At 40.5% G+C, this 24,914-nt stretch overlaps 1 protein-coding gene across 1 annotated transcript in view; it reads left to right on the top strand.

Moving 5' to 3' along the window:
• disc1 (DISC1 scaffold protein) overlaps positions 1 to 24,914 on the top strand; it is a 244,214-nt gene that overhangs the window by 154,080 nt on the left and 65,220 nt on the right. The window contains exon 10 of the mRNA XM_028820155.2: positions 14,938 to 14,998. Within this exon, the coding sequence (XP_028675988.2) occupies positions 14,938 to 14,998 (61 nt within the window). The remainder of the gene's footprint in view (positions 1 to 14,937; positions 14,999 to 24,914) is intronic.

Genomic DNA, 24,914 nt, shown 5'->3' with positions numbered 1-24,914 from the left:
CCAGGGTAATGTCTAAGGATCGAAATGCATCTTTTGCATTGACTAATGTCATTTTTCATGAGTCCACCATCAAGAGAACACTAAATGACAATGGTGTGCATGGCAGGGTTGTAAGGTGAAAGCCACTACTCTCCAAGAAGAACATTGCTGCCCATCTAAAGTTTGGTAAAGACAATGTGAATAAGTCAGAAGGCCATTGGAAGAACTTTCTGTGGAAGGATGAGTCCAAAAGAGAATGTTTTTGACTTGAATGAGAAGTGTTATATTTATTGAAAAGTGAACATTGCACTCCAGCACAAGAACCTTATCCCATCTGAGAAACACGGTGGTGGCAATATCATGTTTTGGGCCTGCTTTGCTGCCTCTGGACCAGGACAGATTGGTGGCGCTATCAATTGTGAATTGTATCAACAAATTCTAAAGGAAAATGTCTAGGTAGCCAGAAGCTCAAGAGAAGCTCAATCGAAAGTGGTCATGCAGCAAGACAATAACCCTAAACACACAAGTCAATCTACCAAAGGAGGGTAAAACAGAAGAAACTCAATGTTTTGGAATTACCTTAATCCTGAAGATATGTTGTGGAGGAACCTGACGTAAGCAGTTCATGCAAGGAAGTCCACCAACATTGAAGCAGTTCTTTAGTGAGGAATGGAGCAACAATTTCTCCAAGCCGATGTGCAGGACTGATCAGCAGTTACCAGAAACATATAGTTGACATTATTTCTGCAGAAGGGCGTCACACCAGTTACTGAAAATAAAGACTCACACACAAATGTGTAACAATGGCTCATTCTTCTCAATAATTAAATGCACAAGTACAACGTTTTTGAGTCATTTGTTTAATTGGGTTCTCTTTATGTAGCTTGAGGGCTTACATAAAAATCTGATTGTTTTAGATCATATTTATGCATCCGTATCAGGAGCAGAGATCTACTAAGATATAAGATTAAACTTCAGGGCCCCTAATCCTCGGGGGGAGGGGGGTGCTGAAGCAACTTTAGTCCACATTGCTTAAAAGTTTGGGTGTCAACTGTATGAGAAGGGGTATTTAAAACCCCTACATGTAGCAGTTACATTTTTTTTTTAATTGTGGTGATCTGCCATTGAATGACCCCATTAAAGAAGATAACAGTGGTTACCCAGACCTTGTTGTTACTTGTGAAGGATCTCCCATAACAGTTCAAGCTCCATTGTCCCAAAAATGTAGGTCTACCACTGAATTATATATAAAATGCTGAGGTCAGTATATCACACTTTTACTTGTCAACTACTGGGGCTAGAACCTTGATCTTGGTATTGATTGAAAGCGTATGACTTAATAACTTATGGAAAAAAAAAAAAAAAATAAGGTAGTGGCAACCTCGGCAATCTGATCTGCACTAATGGGTTTATTAGAGCGAAGTGATCAGCAAATAAAGTGCAAATGACATGACCGGATGACATCTGCTGAGTGTCAAGCAAATTGCAGACACAAATGACATGATAAAAACACAGAATGCAAGAACAACAAAGATGGAGAGATGCATGCATCTGGAGGTCTGCGTGTTTCAGTAGTCAATGGAGAACATTCTAAAGGGTTCTCAAGCTTTCTACAATTGCTGTAGTTTATAAAAGAATGAACATTTATAGAATTACTAGTTATAAAGAAAAAAAAAAAACACGGGTACTTACCCACAGGCTTCAGGAACCTACTTTTCCTTTTTTAGTGGCTGAGGTGTTGACCTTGTCAATCTTAATGGTCTGACATTCAAACTCCACACTCCACATATAGAAATTTCAAGTTATGCAACTTCCAGAATCACTGGAGCTAAAAAAAGTTCCAACTATAATAAATGAGTCCTGCTTAATGACTGCTTTTCTTTTTTCATTGTCTAAAGACAGCGCCCTCTAGTGGCTGAAGCTCTGCACTTGAGTGTCTCAATGGTCATAAATTCAGACGCCACACACCACATGTTGGGACAGGCGCTAAACTCTGAAAGACAATTAAAAAATGAGAGAGAGAAATGGAAGGGAATGAGAATTTGCTGTCTACTCAGTTTTACCAGAATAGGGGAAATTCTTGTCGCTCCATATAAAAGGCTCTTCGAGGCGTTGTGGACTGGTGTTGTTCCGTTCTTTTTAAGTCTCATTCCCTTTTAACAGGAGTCCATTTTTTTCTGTCACTCTTAAATAATTCTAAAGAGGTTCTTCCCGGCACTGCACACTTTTATATATCTTTTCGTTTTTGATGCCTGTGACTGTTTGTTGCAGCCTCAGGAGTGTCTCACAGTGCATCCCCATGTCATCAACAGGCACATATCCCAGGCTGCCCTAGCTGTTGACCCATGCTAATAATACAAACTTGCTTGAGAATTTCTTTGTGTCCATCCAGAGTTGTCCATAAACTTGTATGGAAATCACACCAGGTTATATGAGCATGTACCAGCCATCAAGGCAGCCCCCCCAGTGTGAATCTGTCAGTTAGGGGCTTCCTGTAGATTGGGGAAGTGTGGCTTAACCGCCGTTCCTTGGTAGATTAGATCGGTCTCTAGTGCTTTGTGGGTAAAAGGTATTTCTGAGATCTCAAAACTGCATTTTTTCAGTAGTTATTTCACACCCTGCAATTCCATGGGCAAGGGTCTCCAGGTTTATAATTATACACAGAATGAGACAATGGTCAGGGACTGCAATTTGAAAGAATGTAAGGAGAATTTGCAAAAATACAGAACAAAGTCATCATCTGTGGTCCTGCTTATGCCTGGGTGAAAAGCACATGGGGCTTTTCAGTTTTATTACTCTACATACAAATAAATTGAACTCAACTGAAAATGAAAAGGAAAGCATGATGGGCCAGTCCATCACAAGGCTCACACACACACAAGGTCAGTATAGAGTTGTCAACTAAGTGAGTGTAGTTGTCTTTAGAGGGTTGGAGGAAAGCCAGAGAGCCTGCAATATACTGTATGTAAAAAAAAACACAGGTGATCATGCAAACGTCACACAAGTGGTGACCAGGCATGAGAATCAAACTCAGGATACTGGATTTGTTATGTGGCCATGCCACCTTCTGCTCCACATTGCTAGCCTTTCCATTTTCAGTTGTATCCAATTTGTTATAGTGTAATAACACTGAATGGCTCAGTGTGCTGAATTAGCCCCCCATAAATGGGATGAAATAGGTTACATTATGGAACAGAAAATTTCTCTTGTGTAAAGCCACAGCAGGGTTTTTCCAGAGTAGCTACATCATTGCTGGGAGCCCATTCAGCTTTGTGGTATCAGCTGCTTTCCTAAAACACGCTTTTCACCACCTTGATTGTTTACTGAGCCTGCTTTATCCCATTCAGGAATGGCACACACCAAGACACCTCATTGTAAACGGGATACAAATCAAGTTGGCAAAGTGTGGCTTTGTACTGCCTTAAGAAATCAAAATCTTTGGAGGGAAGCTGGGATTTGTCTTATAGTGAATTGGCAGGGTTTCCCCACAGCTATGGCCAGTCCCTGTAGTGTTCGTACAGGATTCATATGTTGAGAGGGCCGCTCATTACACGAATACAGCTTTAGTGACACAGTCCATAGGTAGCTTCACATCCCAATTCATAACGTGGGACAGTGTAAAGCTTTAAAACAATTAAAACCTCTCCCAGTGCTTCAGTGACATTTAGTGTTTCAGATGCCATCGGTCACGTGATTATAAAGTTTCGGTACAAGCTCCGAGACATTGCTTTGAAACACTGGGCTTCATTAAAGACATACGAGTTTCAAAGCCTCAGTGTCAAATGTCCCATCCCAAGCAAGCGCTGCATCCGAAGACCATTAGCAGTGCTGAGGGAATTATTGCAACCATCTCGTCACAGCTTAACAGAAAATCGCTTCCTTGATTCTGAACAAAACTACATATCTGCTGGTACTCGGACTGGCGAGTTTGTTTCAATTTTGTTCTCATTCCACACTTCTGGACTCCAAATTTAATTCAATCTCTTCTATGTGTAAAATATCAGCAGGAAATTTCATATTCCCTTTCATAGCATGTGGGACAGTGCAAAGCTTTAACGGTCAGACCTTCCTCAGCGCTTCAGTGACATTTGAAGCTTCAGATATCATCGATACACTGCTTCGAAATAGTGGGTTTCATTAAACCGATGCAAGCGTCAAAGCCTTGATATCAAATGTCCCATCCATAGAAAAGGCTGCATCCGATGGCCACTGGAAGGTGCTGAGGGAGTTCTAGCAACCGTCTCATCACAGCTTCACAGAAAAACACTTTCTTTGATTCTTATCTGGATAAGACTTCACACCTTTTGGGACTCAAACTGGTGAGATTGTTTTGGTTTTTGATCTGGTTCCACACTTCTGGACTCTCAATTTAATTCAATATTTTCTCCGTGTAAGATTCAAGCAGGTAGTTTCATATTCCCTTGCACAGTATGTGGGACAGTGCAAAGTCAGACCTCTCCCAGCGCTTCAGTGATGTTTGAAGCTTCACATATCATCGGTCATATGGTTTTAAAGCTTTGATACACTGCTTCTAGATTAAACAGATACAAGCTTCAATGCTTCTGTGTCAAATGTCTTATACCTAACAAATACTACATCTGATGACCACTAGCAGTCCTGAGGGAATTCTAGCAAACTTCTCATCACAGCTTAACAGAAAATCGCTTTCCTTGATTCACCTCTGCTGGCACTCAGACTGGTGAGTTTGTTTCAGGTTTCTTCTCGTTCCACACTTCTGGACTCCAAATTTAATTCAATCTCTTTTATGTGTAAAACTAGGGGGCTTTGACCTCTGCTCCCATCACTCACCAACCCCCTGGCCTGTGCTACACACCAGCCACTTCACATCTCTGTGGCTTTCACTTTCACCAAACAACAAATTTTTTAATTCTCGCGGATACGCTTCATTGGGAACAAACACTACTTTTCCCCGATGGCAACACGAATTAGACGATCTACAAGTCTCTGACTTAAAGTTTAAAGCCAAACAATACCTACATACTTCTATCATATCACCTATGTCTTTATGTTCGATCTCTTTTCGCTGTTCCGTTATTTCACAGAGTAATAATTTCCGTTTGTGATGTAATGTGATCTTTACTATCAGTTTTTTGAGACTTTTGAATTTTAGTACTTTCATAATCTCTTACCTGCTCTGCATGTGTATCGCGCCAATGTTTTTGAACCTCTTTACGACGTTCTACTTTGTCTTCTACTCTTTGTCTTTTATTTCTGACCCTACTTGGAGCTGAGAGAGCAGGAACTGTGTCTGACAATAGCATTCTCACAAGTGAGAAGTTATTGGACTGTGGGCCTGGTTGTAAATGTTTGAGAGGAGGGCGGGACTTGTCATAATCCATCCATCCATCATTCAACCCACTACATCCTAACTATGGGGTCACGGGGGTCTGCTGGAGCCAATCCCAGCCAACACAGGGCGCAAGGCAGGAAACAAACCCCGGGCAGGGCGCCCACCCACCGTAGGGCACACACACACACACATACCAAACACACACTAGGGACAATTTAGGATCGCCAATCCACCTAACCTGCATGTCTTTGGACTATGGGAGGAAACCGGAGTACCCGGAGGAAACCCACGCAGACACGGGGAGAACATGCAAACTCCACGCAGGGAGGACCCAGGAAGCGAACCCAGGTCTCCTAACTGCGAGGCAGCAGCGCTACCCACTGCGCCACTATGCCACCCCTTGTCATAATCTCTTTGCAAAAAGTCTCGTCTCGCGGGACCTGAAATTATCTCCAAGAAAGTCTTGTTCCAGGATTTCCTTTTATAATAGAGAGATATGAACAGGTAGTTTCATATTCCTTTGCACAGTATGTGGGACAGTACAAAGCTTTGCAACAGTCAGACGTGACGTTTGAAACTTCAGATATCATCGATACACTGCTTCAAAATAGTGGGCTTTATTAAACTGATGCAAAGTCTTGATGTCAAATGTCCCATCCATAACAAATGCTGCATCCAATGACCACTAGCAGTGCTGAGGGAATTTTAGCAACCATCTCATCACAGCTTAACAGAAAAACACTTTCTTTGATTCTTATCTGGATAAGACTTCATATCTGCTGGGATTCAAACTGGTGAGATTGTTTCAGTTCTGTTCTAGTATCCATGCTTCTGGGCTCTCAATTTCATTCAAAATCTTCTCTGTGTAAGATACGAACAGGTAGTTACACTCCCACTTTTTATAGCAAAGCTTTGAAGCAGACAAACCTCTCGCAGCACTTCAGTGATGTTTGAAGCTTTGGACGCCATCAATCATGTGGTTGTAAAGTTTTGATACAATCTTCCATACAAAGCTTCGAAGCCTCAGTGTGAAATGTCTCATCCCTAGCAAATACTGCATCTGATGACCACTAGCAGAGCTGAAGGAATTCCAGCAACCATCTCATGACAGCTTAACACAAGAGCACTTCCCTTGACAAGATTTCACATCTGCTGGAACTTGGACTGGTGAGGTTGTTTCGGTTTTGTTCTGGTTCATTCATTTGGGGATTGCGCCATCATTGCAGCCATGAGTTTTTTTTGGTTGTGTTCATTGCATTTAATTCGTTAACTGAGGTATTACTGTATATGAAAGTGCATTTATGACATCTGCAAATAGCCGTATTATCAGATATCTATAATTATTTTTGAGAAATCTTAAAATGCATTTTTAATAATAATTTGTCCTCTCATAGAGACCAGCAAGTATCACCTCCTAAATTCGGAATGAAAGGCTCAGTCCTCTTTGTGACTGTGGGCATGTTAGATTCAAGCACTTTCTCATTGTGTCTTGTTCTTCCTACGTTACTTCTTTGTTTGCCTTTATGTGCCGACTTGCAAGCTGCCACACACGACAGAAACTTAAAACGAGATGTAAATTGATTGAATGAAATCTGTCAAAATAGAATCATTTTGTAAAAACACATATCTCTGTGCAAACATCACAGGTAACATGAAAGCTGTTTTGACTTTCTGTTCTGTCGTCTTTTTTTTGTTTCACGGTTGCTGTAATCTGTTCACTTTCAAACACAGAATGTATTTTGCCTGAGGCTCTGTAGACCTGAAAGGGGGTAGCACACGTTTAAAGCGAAAGCTTACACTGCTTGTCAGAATGCATGTACCTGCCATTGGTAGTCCTCATTAAAAGCAGTTCACAATATGGTGAGGTTGGGTGCCCTAAGGCAAACGTCATCTGCCTCCCCATTCTTTAGCATCCCATCAGCCAGTTGCCTTTGTAAGTTTTACACGACTTTCAGAGCAGACCCTTGAAGTGTCCCTTTTCCAACTTACTTGCTGTTCATAGAAACTACAAGACATGAACTGACCTCAGAATGGCCGTTTCAGAATCTCAAAAGGATATTGTGTTTGAAATTGAACTAGAACCACAAACTTTATTTATGTGTTTTAAACTATTTACAGTGGATTCAAAAACCTGTAACTTTCTGCCCACTTTATTGTGTTGTAAATTTAATTTTAAATGGGTATACCTGCCATGTTTGCTCATCAATCTACACTCACTAACAAAGTGAAAACATGTTATCATAAAGGATTATGAAATTATTAAAAAATCGAAAACTATCCACCCTTTTCTGCCTTATTTGTTTTGTTTGACTATAAAGCAGCTTTGTTTTGCTTTTGTCCTTTAGCCAGAGGTTTAAGGCCATCCTCTCTCCTTTGAAGGGTATTTCAGAATATTTTGAGACTTTTGACAAGCCTATGCAGGCTTGAAAGCCTATTATTAGAGTTTGGGGCTAGGTCGCCTGGTCTGAGGCCTGCATTAATGTCCACCAGTCCTGTTGTTGGTTATTTTGAGACCTGCATCCTTTTTGTTTTTTTTGTTTTGTTTTTTTGTTTTTGTGTGTGAGAAATCGTAAAATAATCAATGTGGTACATGCTTAATGCATTTCTTTGGCTTTTTCTTTATGTCTTGTTTTCTTTGACTATAAAGCAGCTTTGTTTTGCTTTTGTCCTTTAGGCCAGAGGTTTAAGGTCATCCTATCCCTTGTATGGTATTTCAGAATATTTTGAGACTTTTCACATTCAAAATCCTTAAGCCTATTCAGGGCTATGCAGGCTAGAAAGCATGTTATTAGAATTTGGGGCTAGGTTGCCTGGTCTGAGGCCTGCATTAATGTCCACCGGTCTGGTTGTTGGTTATTTTGAGACCGGCACCCTTTGTGTCTTTTTGGTGTGAGAAATCAGTAAATAATCAATGTGATATATGCTTAATCTATTTCTTTGGCTTCTTCTTTCCATGGAAAGAAAATCTGATTTTTACTTGCCTTTTGGGCAGATGGAGCAGTAAAACAACAGCAGCCTCTCTGTTTCTACAAAAGCTCTGACTAAACATACACATGAACTGAACAAAGTAGAAACGTGTGACTTCACATGACCCGCTTCCTTACATAACCAGCGCCTAGGATTCCCATTTCTATGTAAGGGTGGCAGGTCTCATAGTCCACACTTGCTGGTAGTCATGTCCCACCGAGTTGCACTGTCTCATAGTCTCCCACAATAGGCGCCATTGGCTTTCTTATTGCTTCAGCAGGTGTTGTGGTGCCTGTCAGAGATCACAACATGAATTGAATAGTTTAGCCAGCAGCCACACCACCTGCACTTCAGAACAGGTTAAGCTTGTTCGGGCCCAGCCAGTACTTGGATGGGAGACCATTTAGGAAGATCTTGGGTTGCTGCTTGAAGAGGTGTTGGTGAGGTCAGCAGGTTGCACTTACCCTGTGGTCAGAATGTGGATCCCAATTTCCCAGTGCAGTGACGGGGGAACAGTATGCTGTTAAAATGGCACTGTCCTTCAGCTGAGACATAAAACTGAGGTTCTGACTCTCTGTGCTCATAAAAGATCCCTCGTAACGAGTAGGGTGTATCCCGATGTCCTGGCTAAATTGCCAGCCAGAGTCTTGACCATTCTGGCACCCTAATCACCTCTTGCATCTCTCACCACTTCACCACCTAACAGCTGACGTGTGGCAAGCGTACTGGTGCAAAAATGGTTACCATTGCATTATCCAGACGGATGCTACACTTTAGTGGTGATTGAAGTGGCTCCCCACTTACTATGAACAGTATTTTGATTAGTGAGAAAGGCACTACATAAATGTAAAGAATCATTATTATTAAATACTTCTTTTATAATAACTATGACTTGTCCAGTCATCTACTCACTGTTTTAAAAGCATCCATTTTTTTTAAAGAGATGTCCATCCACAAGGTAACTGAAAAGTGGACCTTCCCGTGGATGTAACAAGAGCTCAGTCAATAAGATGAAGGTTTCTTAGACTAACTTTAGCACTTCCTAAAAATATAAGAAACCAGACGGACGTGATAGGCCCAGCCGAGTGGCGGATGTTCCAGCAGCATTTGGCCATACCATCCTGCACAATGTGACGCCCCTCTGATTTTTTCAGCTGTAAGTGTAAATGAAGCCAGAGTGCCAGGACGAATGCTCTTAAATTTCATGAAAGACTTTCCGTTGCGCAGGACTCATTTTCAATGGATCGATATGAAAAGTGATAAAGGCTCTTAATAACTCCCATTTTCATTAGAGTAATGTTATTAACTGTGAAGTCGCTTCAGCTGTTTCTGAAGAAAAAAGCAGCTTCATTAGGGAAAGCGCGATTGATTTTAGATGGGTTTCAAGCACCACTTTGCCGCTGCCACGCGAGCGGTTCAATTGGCTTTTCACAGTTTGCTAAATGGCAAATTCATTGGAACGTTTAAATATCTGAAGGCAGACTTCTGAAATTGGCTCTTAATATGTTCAGAGATGAGAATGGCAGTTGAGAAGTTTGCTTTGTCTCGTGCTTTACACGTTTTTTTTTTTTTTTCTCCTCGTGGTTTTTACCTCAAGGCATTTAGATGATCTGCACTTGTGAATTTTGTATTAACTACTTAATTACCGTGATTACCAGACTCTTCGTTTGGCCTTGATCAGCTGAAAGCTTATCGTTTGATAATTTTTTTGTTACAAACACAAAGTAGTAAGTAGCATCAGCCTCAGCTTTATATAGTGCCTGTAACATGAAAGAAGTAAGAAACTTTATAATGGGTAGTAGCATACAGAGGGAAGTGACACCTTGGCACATTAGAACACCCCAGAGGGCTTATGTCAATATCTTAAGTCTTCTTCAAATCTGATGATTGAATTTTTATTACAAAATAACAGTAAATATTGTTGGCTTTCTTTTTCTGTATTCCTTTATCATTTTATCAATAAAAATTTGATCACAAAAAAAATATGAAAGTCACTATATATGAGATAGATATGAGAGACATTATATACAGTATTATATATTGTGAACGCCAGGTGGATTCCGGCACTTAACCTGGACAGACACCAATCCATTAAAGGGCTTACTTATGAACACACACACACACTTATGAAGAGCCAGTTTACAACAACAACAACATTTATTTATATAGCACATTTTCATACAAAAAGTAGCTCAAAGTGCTTTACATAATGAAGAAAAGAAAAATAAAAGACAAAATAAGCAATTAAAATAAGACAACATTAGTTAACATAGAAAAGGAGTAAGGTCCGATGGCCAGGGTGGACAGAAAAAACAAAAAAAACTCCAGATAGCTGGAGAAAAAAATAAAATCTGCAGGGGTTCCAGGCCACGAGACCGCCCAGTCCCCTCTGGGCATTCTACCTAATATAAATGAAATAGTCCTCTTTGTAGTTAGGGTTCTCACAGAGTCACTTGATGCTGATGGTCATACAAACTTCTGGCTTTTAATCCATCCAACATTTTTGGAACATCATGGTACTTAGAGTAGATGGTGGTGGCGCAAGCCATCACCAAAAGGACACCGGAAAAGGAAACAGAAGAGTGAGTAGGGGTTAGTACAGATTTTAGAGCCACCATGAATAGTTATTATAATGAATTGGATATACAGAGTATCAGGAGTTTAGAATCACCCATTCATCTAAATATGGCAGCGAGAAACGATGAAGTGAAACGAATTAACGCAAAAATTGGTTAAATGCGTATTGATAGACTATGCTGAAGCAGTTGGTGGTGATGGTGTGGAAGATGAAAACATCAATTTACAATATCCCATAGAATATCTACAAGCGTTAACACCGTCCTGTCTTCCACCGGCCGAATTACTGTTGAAAGAAGGATGAATCGTAATGTTATTGCATAATTTATGAATGAGTGATGGGCTATGCAATAGGACAAGATTAGTTGTATTCAAAATTGGTTGAACAATTCTAACATATACAATTTTAACCGGTGACAAGAAAGGTAATGTAGTACATATTCCGCGAATAACATTAGACACCAAAGGAGATCTTGATATGCCATTCGTATTAAAACGCTTACAGTTTCCTGTTAGAATAGCTATTGCTATTAAATCGCTGGGACAAACATTCAAAAAAGTCGGTTTATTAATTAGAGAGAAAGAAACGATATTCACTCATGGGCAGTCATACGTTGCGTTGTCAAGATGTAAGTCCAAACACAGAATAAAATTCAATGCAATCTTGAAGAAAAGTTAATTCCAAATATTGTTTTAACTGAAGTTTTAAAGTAAAAGTGAAAATAATGCATATGTAACAATTCCCATGAAAATAACAGTCTCTTTAAATTGTATATCCGGTTAACCAAACTCGGGGGTTGGCGGGCGAAGTGAGCAGGCGGTGGAGCCCCTTTGTTATATAAAACATCAAACCCTTCATCTCTTTTGATTGCTTAGGTCCATTTTCTCCAGATGGGACAGGGACCCGCAGTCACAGACTTTTCTATGATGTGAGAGGGCGCTACCCCAATTAAATTATTTTTCTTTTAGTTGTTCACATTATGCTGGTTGTGATTTCTGTAAGTAACATAAAGAACGGCATAGTATTGGGCTTGCCAATGGGTTTCAGTTGGCATGGCTTTTAGAAGCCCCATGTTGTGGGCATTGCTAGGATCCACCTGTGCTGGCACGAATGAGCTTGTGCTGCAGCTAAGGGCCGTTGATTATGCAGGCAGAGGTGCGTCTTGGCAGCCCGTTACACTCATGTGTGAGGTTTGAGCATGTAATGGTGTCATACCTGACATGCGATGGCCCCTTTATCAGGTAAACACCATAGATGCGTATTAAATTAGGAGATGTTTGTGTTGCTCAGTTGGTCAGCAGGAGTCATGGAGTCAACCTCTCTGTAAGAGAATCTCCGATTGCCAAATACGGATGATTCTCAAGGTGGATAGGACAGGTGGCTGAACAGTGAGCACGCCAGGGAAGCTAAGACAGTTATGAGCTTAAAATCATTTCAAGGATTTGGCTGCTGGCACTTTACTCTGCAGTAGGTGGAATTTGTGAGACCCTCTGAAAAAAATCAGGAAAAGAGAGAAGGTGAAATTAATTGATGGCTGCTCGTAAGATTGAGCCTGAGGAAAACAGTTAAACTGGTCTGAAATCAACTTCTACACCGGGTGTAGCTTGAAGAATGGTGCAATATAGGTTGATTATTTTTATCTAGCTATTGCACTTGAAAGAACACTTTTATTCCCTGTTTTTATCACAATTTATCGATCACTTCTTTGAAAGTGTGCTTCAGACTGCACAATGGAAATCATTTTTGGCAACACTCCATTTGGAAGTCCGTGCTCTTCACTGTGTAACCACAAGGAGGCGCCACTGATCCCCAAACCTCAGATGCGATATTACCCAACACAAATCCGTGTTCAAATAAAGAATATTTGTTTGTCGATCACACATTTTCAATAAACACCTGCCAAAAGATCAACACCCAGATACAACTGATTTCTTCACTCCTTCCTTCCTCCAAGAGTATTGCCTGCTGCCTCCTGACTCCCTGATGTGAGGCGGCTCCTTTTCAATTAAGACCCAAGAATCCACTGTCACTACATTGCATGTTAAAAACACTTCCGCCTCATCTGGAAACCAGTAATGTCCTCCCCTAGCAGCGCCCTCTGGTGCCACCCAAGGATTCCAACTTCCGCACTCCAATTCCCATGCAACCTTATGGGTGTCCTGATTGGGAGCAACCTTAAGGAACACTGCCACCTACTGTGTGGGGGTATGAACTGCTTCTGGTATCCATCTTGTCCCAGTCCATTCACTATAGTTCAGTCATGACATATAAATAGGTACGCTGCTTTACTTTCAACATTTGTAAAAAAAAAAAATACATCTGTATGTCCATTCCTTGTTACAAATGTGGCATTCATCTTCAATTTTATGTCTTTTCACAGTAGCACTCATTGTTAGGGATAACGAAATGTAAAGTATAATACAGTGCTTGGACAACAACAACAGCCGAATTTATCCAAGCAATTCAAACACATGCGCAAGAATTTGTATGCTTACATTGCCACTGGTCCTGCGACTACGTATGATGGAAATGTCACGGTATGCATACTGTTACACGAAGTACAAAGTCCACTCCCATAAATACATGCTTGTACCCATGTAACATTATAAATGAGCTTGCTCATTTGTTCACATGTTCCAAAACACGCTCTGTTTATGTATTTAATTTGTCATTTTTATTAATGAAATCACAAAAGTTTTAAACTTGACCATGGGCTGCTCAAATTGATGTAGCTGTCATTTTTGTTAACAAAATCACAAAGGTTTTATATTTGTATATGGGTCACACAAATTGACGCTGTGGGCTGCATGCGGCCTGGGGTGCCGTATTTTGCCCACTCTTGTTGTATAATGACACTCTTCGCCTGTGTTATTGACCGAGTCTAGGAATTTATTGGATTCCCCCTCATATATCTTCAAGAAAATTAGTCGGGAAAGTTCAATTTTCATTGAGATCTGTATCTTTCATGTAGTGTTCTGTACTTATTTTTGGAAATTTTGGGAAAGTTTCGGAAGAGTTGTGTTAAATTGGAACAGCATTGCAAGGGGGACCAAGAAGGAGACAAAAACAGACAGTGCTGCCATTTATCTATTTCCACTTCAGGCACTGTGTGGAATCGTGTATTCACTTGTGAAAGGATTTTCACAAATCTCTCTCTGATGATGACGATGAGGTACACAAATGAGGATGGGCTTTATGTGCGGGCACACATGCTACACAAGTGTCCCAGTTTGGGACTTTGTAAATGTGGTCACCCTTTAATTTACCATCTGAGTGCCACATTCACCTGATATCCATAATGGTCAGTGGCTGTAATAACGTTTGTCTTTTACTTCTCTTATTCCTTAACACGTTTCATAACTGAATAGTTTTGCAGACCTCATTTTGTGAATTCTTTATTATTTCAATTACGTTAATTGTCAAATTGCAAATTGGCACCGTGTGTGTTGTCTCAATGATGGGCTAGACTCCTGTCCAAGCATGTTTTCAGCCTTTTGTTCAGTCCTGGTCAGATAGAGTTTGGTCTTGAAATGGAAAGAGAAGGTTCTTGAACCTACATACTGAAGTCAGTCCATTGAGGATTCTTAAACGCACCTGAATGTTACAGCATGCATACATTTCCTAAATTGTTGGGGACATGGCATAGATAGAGAAAACGTTGCTCCTCATGGTGGGTTTGGTCAGTGAAGTTTTGACTTATTTGGGGCTTATTTGGGGCTTGAGGAATTTATTTGGTAATCCCAGCTCCACTTTTTTTCCACCGCTGTCAGCACCAGGTAAATACTAATAATAATTCATTACATTTATATAGCACTTTTCTCAGTACTCAAAGCACTATCCACACAGGGAGGAACCAGGAAGCGAACCCACAATCTTCTTACTGCAAAGCAGCAGCACTACCACTGCACCACCTGTGAGGACAACTCCTTACTAGAATTGTATATTGCACCCCTGATTATGCAACATGTACTTTTCAATCTGCAGCATTTTGTTTTCTGTCAATTTGAGGCATAGAGTATGGTAAGAAATGGTATATACTATCTGTAGAGACAAAAGTGAAAACAATGTTCTTCTCATTTGCTTCTTGTGTCTTTTTAAATAGAGAAAAACCTGAGAGAAAATGCAGCCAAGTACATGGACCTGTTGGAAGACAAGCTGCACAGGTAAGTCTCCCATTCTAATCGGTATTTTAATTCTGAATTATGTGAAAGTGGGGCTTTGATGATCATCACCAATGATCATCTCAGGCTGGTTGAGATGAGTTGCAGGTTATGTTTATTTTTATTTTTATTCTGGTTGCTAGTGTGACTTGGGCAGATTATTTCACCTGTGTGTTCCAGAACTGTAGAGTAGGCCTTCCTTCTGACCTCACAATGTCAGGATGATCCACTGACTGAGATGTAGGGATTGTTGCCAGCCAATGTTTCCTGCTGCTATTGGTTTAAGTGTACAACACCGAATATGTAATAATAATGTGTTTGCCGTGTTCTGGTATGTCTGTACTTCTTGTATTTTGCCCAGAGGGGACTGGGTGGTCTCGTGGCCTGGAACCCCTACAGATTTTATTTTTTTCTCCAGCCTTCTGGAGTTTTTTTTTTGTTTTTTCTGTCCACCCTGGCCATCGGACCTTACTCCTTTCTGTGTTAACTAATGTTGTCTTATTTTAATTTCTTATTTTGTCTTTTATTTTTCTTCTCTTCATTATGTAAAGCACTTTGAGCTACTTTTTGTATGAAAATGTGCTATATAAATAAATGTTGTTGTTGTTGTTGTATTGTTTTTGGCATTCACATAAATATGTCATTTGTTGCATGAGCAAATGTCTGTATTAATACAAATGATCTTCAGTGGACACGCACAAAGCACAGACCTCATTTAGAAATATGGTACTTGGGAATAAACACAAAACCAGCATGCTCTGTCAATCCTTCCTTTCATTTTCCAGCACCCTTTTCCATTTAGGGGTGGAAGGTTGGGGGCTCCAGTTTCCATGTAGTATTAGACATATATAAACCAAAGACCTGTGTTTGTGTATGTGTGTGTATGGAGCAGTCCACTCTGCTCACACTCAACCACAGCCACTAGATGGCGCACGTATGCACTTTTACATTTTTCCAACACTTGCATGCACCTCACTTCTCACTACGAAAGACCTGTGTGCAGTAAACACCGCCGTGCAACAATGATGTCATGCTGATGACACAAATGAAGAGACACAATGTTGAAAAGAAGTAAGTGCTGTGGCTTAGCAACATGCAAGTGAAACACCTCAGCAGCAGAGATCAAGACTTGAAGTTTTCACTAAAAACATTGGCTATCTGGATGTATTAGATTAATAGGACTGCTATGGCAGCGATATGGCTGAGATATGGTATCACCAGTGTCTTCTTACGAAAGCCAGGTGGATCCACAGGGTAATTCTTAAGAGTCAGCTAATGCCTCTCCAAGTTCATGATAATGGTAAAAATGCTAGGGGGTCTTCAGGTTGATTTTTGTCCTGAAGACCACATGCAGCTAGTATACACATAACTATATATGTGGTCCAATAACTTTAATATTTAAAATCCTTCATTATGTAACACTTGACTGTGCCATGGGGAATGGGCCCAAAAACACTCATTAATGACCAAATCAATAACATTTTGTCCTGCACCAGGTATTTTTTTATTGAAGAAATTTGGAGACTTGATGAAATAACTTAATTACTTGAATAGACAGGTATGAAGCAATAAAAATATCCAGAATACACAGTTTTGAAAAATTATTAAAAATATGACCACAAGTTACTTGTTGGCAAAAACAATAATATCAAGAGCATGGGAGTTCATTAAAACCTTGTTAAATAATTCAAACAGTGAAAAAACTGCAAAATCAATTTGAACAAACAATATCAATACAAAAGTTGCAGATTAAGTGGTAAACAATTAGAAAAATATAAATAAACCTCCTTAAAAAATAGAAAATGTCAATGAGTGTAGTTACCTCATATATTAGAATATAGAGGGATCAAAACAAAGAGTTGGAGTAACAACATTGTGACTTTATTTAATGCTGGTGGGGTTAAAGTAATTCAAAAGAAGAAGGCACACAGGGGGTGCAATTTCTGATGCTGTGCCATTAACAGATGAAGAATTGCTTCTTTCTGCTTCAGTCATGGGTCATAATGGGACACCCACTTCTGGTGGTCCCTGGGTCTGGAAAGGGGAAGAGCATCTTTGATCAATGTGGAAATGAGGACACATGTCATCTGGCTGGACAAGACAATGATGAAGAGTTGGGGTACCAGTGTGGTGACCCTGTATCATTGAAGGTTTGACAAAAACCACACAGTAAGTTGTGGAAACGTCTTTCCAGACGTGAGTTCAAAACAGAACTAACAAAGATGGTGGAGCTTCTGATTTTAAGTCCTTCTAGCAGAAGGAGGCGGGTCCAAGTGGGCGGGCACAGAAGTGACATCAGAGGTGTTACAGCCATCAGTCATGGGGTCAGTAGATAGAGGAAGAGAAAAGGCATTAGGACACTGCTCCAACCCCTGGAGTGGGGATAGAATTACAGTCACTAGAGCCCTTCATCTGTACCGTATGAGCATGTCCGTGGCAATATGTATTTATTATGTATATGTCATGCTGCCTTGATCGCCGGTCCCTTGTCCTAATTGTCGCCATTTCCTGTTTGGTCAGGTCATGCTAATTTCAAGTCGTCCTTATGGCAATCCTATTTTGTCTGTTGAATAACCCTGAATTATGAGCAGACACACAGACAGACAGAGAGACAGACACTTGTCATTTTATATATACAGTATTTAGATTACTGTCGCTATTGATATTTGTTTGATTCTCATTTGAGAACACCCTGATTATTTTTACTTCATTTTTTGAAATTATTGTTGTCATTATTTGCAACTGAAATTTTCAGGATATCATTAGAGCAAATTCTGGAATTTTTAATATAATAATTACAGTTGTCATTTTCATTGTTATTTTTTATTTATTTTATTGGTGCCTGTTGCTAGTTCCAAGAGGCCATGGTGATGTGAAGCATGACATACTGGCATCTGAACTTTGGGTCAACAAAGTAATAATTTTGCAATGGCTGGTACTACAGCAAATGAAGAAAAAATATGAAACATATTATAGATTTAGCTTGGTAGTGACTTTGCTTAGACTTTTAGCTGAGAATTTAGTACTATGGTTTGTTTTTTGTAGAATGTTCCAAAAAACAAAAAGAAGCTAGTTTAGTCATGACTTTGCCTTGACTTCAGATTAAAAATTATGAGTAATGCTTTGATGAAAGGCTCTATTGGTGAAAGAGCTATGACCTCAAAAACATCCTAAAAGCACAGGGGCCGTCTCTCTGCTGCTTGGTCATCACCCAAAGTTCATTTAAAAATGCACTTAATAACAATCAAACGCCACTGTGGGTCATCACAATTGTCCTCAACTCTGAGTCCAATAGAGAGTCAAACTCAGCTCCTCTGCCCCATGCCCACTGCACAGTGCGTTAGCCTGTGTGGCTGCAAACCCAAAGTAATGCTAAGGAGACCAAAATGAAGAAAAAAACTTTACTACAGGAACATAAAATCAGTGATGGATGAACGTTGGGGTAAACTCAACATTGCGTAAGCATAAGTAACAAAACAGAAAGCATCTGCTACATTTCTTAGGATAACTAACATGAATGCCATTATCTTCATATTGAGATATATATAAATATATATTGTAACCAAAAGAGGACTCCCCAGTGCCCCTGACACCAAACACAAGTGCACAAACACTGTCAATGGTACAAATTAAACCTATTTTATTTTACTAAATACCTTTCACAGGTTCTTCTTTCAACACAGAATCACAAGCACCATCCAGTATAGTAATTCCTTCACTCTCCTCCAGGTAAGCCTTGTCCTCTAACTCCCGACTCCTACTCGCCTCCTTTTATCTTGGACCTTGGAGTACTTCCGGGTTCACAGCATTGCACAAGGGAAGTACTTCTAGGTCACAGATGTTGACCATAACAGGGATGTCCTCTTCCAACACCATCCGCTGGACCCCAACAGGGTTGTCCTTATGTACTACAAATCCCAGGCAGCCCTAGGTGTCCTAACTGGTACCTGGTCAGTGGAGCACTGCCAACCCTTGCTCTGGGAGATGGATGAATTGTCAATTCATTAATTGTTCCCCCCAAATGGAATAGAAATGTAAAATCTTTGCCAGCTGGGTTGTGCCTCCGTTCTTGCATTCCTTCCTTTATGGCATCCCAATGGGGTGGAGACTTTTGCCCAAATCCATATGGATATTGATATATATATATATATATATATATATATTTTGTGGGGGGTGGCATGGTGGCGCAGTGGGTAGCGCTGCTGCCTTGCAGTTAGGAGACCCGGGTTTGCTTCCCAGGTCCGCCTGCGTGGAGTTTGCATTTTCTCCCCGTGTCTGTGTGGGTTTCCTCTGGGTACTCTGGTTTCCTCCCACAGTCCAAAGACATGCAGGTTAGGTGCATTGACGATTCTAAATTGTCCCTAGTGTGTGTGTGTGCGTGTGTGCGTGTGCCCTGCGGTGGGCTGGCACCCTGCCCGGGGTTTGTTTCCTGCCTTGCACCCTGTGTTAGCTGGGATTGTCTCCAGCAGACCCCTGTGACCCTGTAGTTAGGATATAGCAGGTTGGATGATGGATGGATATATATTGTGGTCCTCAGGAACACTGCAGCTCCCCAAATTCCCAACACAAAAGCTTGGACAGAAGTTCGTTATGAGCACTAAAGGTTTTATTATGTGAAACTCTTACACAAGTAATCATTTGCCCCACCACACCCACAACTCTAGTTCTCTGACACTCTGAGTCATTTCTCCTCCGCTCCTCCAGGTAAGCTTTGTCTTCCTCCACCCGACTCTGGATCCCAGTGTTGAGGCGGACAGCTCCTTTTATGTAAAACCCAGGAGCCTTTGTGGTGTTCCAAAACAGTGGCTTGGGAGTACTTCTAGTTGAGGCTGGATCTCGACAGTGTAAGGCTTGCTAATTTTTTCAGTGCCCCCCAGTGGCACACAGAGAACCCAACAGGGCTGAGCCAATGAACTACAGTTCCCAGTGTGCCCTGTGGGAATCCATTGTGGTGTCGTAACCCAGGAAGGCTGCCATCTGGTGCCTCGGAGGAAACAAAGCCCTAAACATGTCTTCCACTGTCCTTCCACCACCATTGGCGTCCTGGCCAGGTAAGGATTCCAGCGCAACTTTGACTGGGATGCCAGTCACTGCGTGGCATCTTTCACCATATATAGTGAATATACGTTGTTTAAATATACAGCATATTTATATATATTTTTTTCTTTTAGTTTAATTCCATATTTACTGTAAAGTGAGGTAAGACTGTGAGGAACAGAGCCAGAATTCATGAATTCACTGTTCCTGGTGGAGTGCATCTGGTTTCAGCAGGTTGGTTTCATTTTGCCCATCAAGAAAAGCACGGAACAAGAGCAGAACATTCCAGCTATCCACCTGGAAGCATTTAGAAGAAAAACCACAGCGCATGCTGTGCGAGTCCCCGAGACAAGCGCTGTGTGTGGATTTGAGTCAGAATGGAGCCACGTTATGGGGGCTGTGACCTCTGACTGGTAGAATCATTTCAACTTGTTTTCAAGTTTGAGATTTACATTTGGACAGAAGCACACGTTTTCAGCTGCTGTGTCGAGCTCACGCTGCAGGGAAACCAGATGGTCAGAGCCTACTGGTAATTTAGCCCAAAGCAAGAACAGTACTTCTTTGTGATAGTGCCTGTGACTGTCATCGGCGCTTTTCAAAAGTGACTGCCAATTAAATAGGTCACAAGCTGGAGGAATGGAAACTTTTTTTGACAGTTTAGTTAAAGGCATATCCAAGGAGTTAGAGAAGCTGAATTTGCCGTACTTATTCATAATTCATATATTTTAAAAGTGACTGGGGTGCATAAGCATACTAGAGTGACAATATTAGACTAGAAAAATATTAGGCATTGTATGTAAAGACTCCTGGGAGTATTTCATTAATTAAGAACGTTGAAGAGATTTGCTATCTTGGCGCCATCATCTTAACAGTTGCAGGCTTCCTGATCCATTATGGTTCACTGCTGTGGTTTCAGGGATTCACCTTGTAACATTTTCACCATCGCTGAGGCTTTGTGGTTTGTGGTGAACTAATCCACTAGAGACTTTGCTTCCACACTGCAAGCCTTAGCTTCACCTCGGTAAATGTTTTGAAGACAGTCGACTACACAATGAATGTTTTCAAGGAAGAGCTTCCATAACTGTTGACTTGGTGACTGCTTCAAAGAAGATGTGAGGACAAGAGGGGCCAAGGGCAGGAATTGGCTCAGGACAGGAGCAGGGCTGAGTGTGGCCCTTTGACAGGGAGAGAGAGACAAGGAGTAAAGGCTGCGTCACATTAGATGGCTTTTCAGTGATTTTTAGTTGTAGCCTTCATTTCGTGAGTCGGAGGACGTTAGCGCTATGTTACTGTGAAGGCCAGTTGTCTATTCTGACATACATAACGACTCACTCCAACTAGTTCATGACTCATCCTGACAAAAGTATTGGGGTTTGATTTTATCTTTAGCTGTAGGGATGGGCTCTGTGTGCATGGGCACTGACAATCAATGGATGCTCTTCCAGATGCACCCTAACCCTATCCCTAATGCATATAAGTGATGAGGAAAAATGAGTGCTGTGGACTTCACAAACAGAAGAAAGGCTTGTTTGTCTGATGTCTCATGTTCTAACTACCACAATAGAATGGAAAAAATGATAAATGGGCTGCAAAGGTGGTTGAACTCAGCATACCTTTTAACCCTTTGTACAGCACCGGTTCTGTCAGGCAGCACGCTACTGGTTGTTAAAAAAAGGAAAGCAGGACTGTGATGAAAGTCGGCATGGAGTCGCATAATTTGCCATGCCCAGCGATGTTCATTTGTTTAAATTGACATGGTCTGGCAACAAGATCATCAGTTGGCCAGTCTGACATACCCTATGAATAGAGGTCATGAAATGTGACTTCAGCTTAAGGAAATGTCACCCTGGCAGAGAATGTTAACTTCTGTAAATGTACCAGGCAAGCCAGAAGTTGTACCTTATGAGGAAGATGGCATTATTTCCCCAGGACACTGCACTCTTAAAAATAAAGGTGCCAGAGTGCTGCCATAGAGGAACCATTTTTGGTTCCCAAAAGACCCATCCAGAAAGACCCTTTATTAAGTTGGATCCGTAACAGGCTCCATACAGTAAATAACCATGAATAGAAGGGAACAGATACGTGAAATACTCTTCCATACAATAACACAGACTAGGCTCAGGTTTTCTTAATTTATTGGTGTCCTGCTAGGTAATATACCATACATTAAAGATTTCACTTTTTTCTATATATAAGAACATTTTTCAAAGTACAAAGAACCAACGTCATATGCAGAGAACCCTTCCCAGAATTAAATGGTGCTTTGTGAACCAATGGTTTAAGGTTTAAGGTTTCTTTATTTAGTCATGTTTACACAAGAAATTTGCCTTCTCAGTTGCATCTAATAACAGACAAAATGAAAAATAGAAACAAGAAAGGTTAAGGTAAGGCAGTTAGATAATACACCCTAAAATGCCATTAAAGAACCTGTGTGTTTAACCTTCTGATTAAGAGAACGAAACGCCTAAGAAGGTAAAACACGAGGCTTAGGTGGTAGCGCTTATGATCTTATTTTAATATATATTTAATAGGTTTACATGTTCTATTTAAAATAATTCCCATAATAAATTGTACAATTGTACTTGTATGATGAACAAGGTAATGATCAGTGTGAAAGGTTTTGTTTGCTGATGATTCAGACTGAATGTGAAGGAATCAGAAGTGAACTCAACGAGAATAATGGATCAGACACGCAGTGCCATGTGGTGAGGTTCATGGCTGGTGACTCCTTCAGAGTCAGATTTACAAATATATGAACCCCAAAGAGTAGCTTAATCCCTATTCAATTGGCAGGATGCACATTGACAACTGGTTATGTTTCATATCTCATCAGCATTCTTTACACACACATAGGTATAAGGTTCATACTTGGCTAAGAAAGAATGTTACATTTATAGCGGTGAGAGAGTGTTCTAAATTTGCCGTTGCAATTCCACAATTCAAACTCATTGGAAACAAGTGAAAGTATACAGTGGTGTACAAAAAAAGCGGAGTTCAATTTTGACCTTAATTTAAATATTTAGTTGTTTTTAAAAGCTTTTAATTCTGATGCTTTAATCAATTTTAATGCAGACTGTTCAACAAAAGGATAACAAGAATAACAAAAGAATATTTTATTTAAGGTCAAAATTTAGTTTTTAAATATTGGATTGTTTTTTCTTAGTCTAATCCAATTTTTTTATAAAATTGAACACCGTTTATAGTCTTAACTTTAATTGTAAATGAAGTCCATGCGCCTATCCTTCTCCACAAAAATATCTGTCACTTTCTTGTAAAAGTCCTCCTTATTTTCCTATAGTTTTAAATATTTTAATCTTCCATTTTGGCAGATAGTCAGAACAAAAATAAAAATAAATGGACCGCTGCAGTGCACTTGACTTATTGGCGCCTTATTGGCATTACTGTCTGCCTCACCTTGTGCCTTTTCACTGCGGTAATATGTCTGATCAGCAAGACTGAACGTGTCACACACATTCATTAAAGATATTAGCCAGACTGTGGAAAGTCAGGGTGTATAATAAACATGCGTGCAAACATTATATTGGCGACATACACAGGGTCAGCACCAGGCACGCGCCAATTGCATGCATCAGCCCAGTGTGTTAGGGAGAGCGCAGTCCGAGGTGAGAGTCCGCTCGTCGCTTACACACCTCATATTTCTCCCCTGTATTTGAATAGGAAATGTGCCAGTTCACTGATTTTGACTATAAAAATTATCAAAATTATTGGAATCATACAGAAAACAAATTTATAGCATAGACCAGTGAACACATTTATTTTATGTTATCATTATCAGTTTTTTTTACTTTTCATGATAACAGGTGACCTGCCTCCTCTGAACGCACGTCCCTACACACATGTGGTCCTTGTGCATGCGCTTTAAACATTTACCTGTGACACGAAAGACGCTGATGATGTCACGAACGCACTCCTGTTGAGCTCCACCGGATCATTTTGTTCATGTTCACAAATTGACTCATATGGCTCAATGAAAAGAAGCGGCACAAAAACAACGATCATTCACAAATCGCTCATTGCTATTTCACACTCTTGCTGCCTCTATGGGTTTTATACAAGTAACAAATCTTTATTTCTACCTTTCGCTGGAGTACCATCACAAAGCATTTTAAACAGCACACAAAATACAATTCAAAAAGAACAAGGTTACAAATTACAATAGAAAATCAAGAAAAAACAGTCACCGTATTGTACCCGGAACCATCTTGAATCCAATCATTAATTACTGCAATACTGATAGAATCCTAACAGACTGGCTTTACACTTCTCAAATGTGACACTGTAAGGAAATATTTTAATTCCCCTCATAGGTCTTTCTATGAATGCACCATAAGGGAGACTAAAAGCTAATTTGAGTTTGTCCACTTGAACCAATTTAAATTTGAAGACAAACTGAAGAAAAGAGAAGCCAGGGAGACCACCTGGTGACCTTTAGGAAAGAGGGATTGAAGAAAGCCAGCGTTTGTCAGATATACAGAAGCTAAACTCTATAAATGTACCAGGAGCTCCAGAAGTTGTGCACGGTGGTGTACATTGCATTATTTGTCCAGGCCAAGGAGGGCACTCAAAAGCTTTAGGTGATAGCAAACAGCCCCTGACTGGAAGGACTGTTTTGTCCATTTGTGACAGTCAGTTCTGGAGCCGCCTGAGCAACCTGGCGTCTTTAAGGGTGTGAATGTGCAGAATCATCAACCCTGGTGTCCTTGTAGCCCAAGAAACAACGGCAAGGTGATTCTAGGGCTTACTTAGATGTGACACCATTAAGGGTCTTTAAAATGACCAGATGGTTAACTGATTGTTATGGTGGGAGCAAACGTTTATTGGCAAGAAAGCTGGAGACCAAGGGTCACCTGAAAGAAAGAGC

Source organism: Erpetoichthys calabaricus, chromosome 15, assembly GCF_900747795.2.
Source record: "Erpetoichthys calabaricus chromosome 15, fErpCal1.3, whole genome shotgun sequence".
Taxonomy (NCBI): domain Eukaryota; kingdom Metazoa; phylum Chordata; class Cladistia; order Polypteriformes; family Polypteridae; genus Erpetoichthys; species Erpetoichthys calabaricus.
This window is presented reverse-complemented; position numbering and strand designations above follow the sequence as displayed.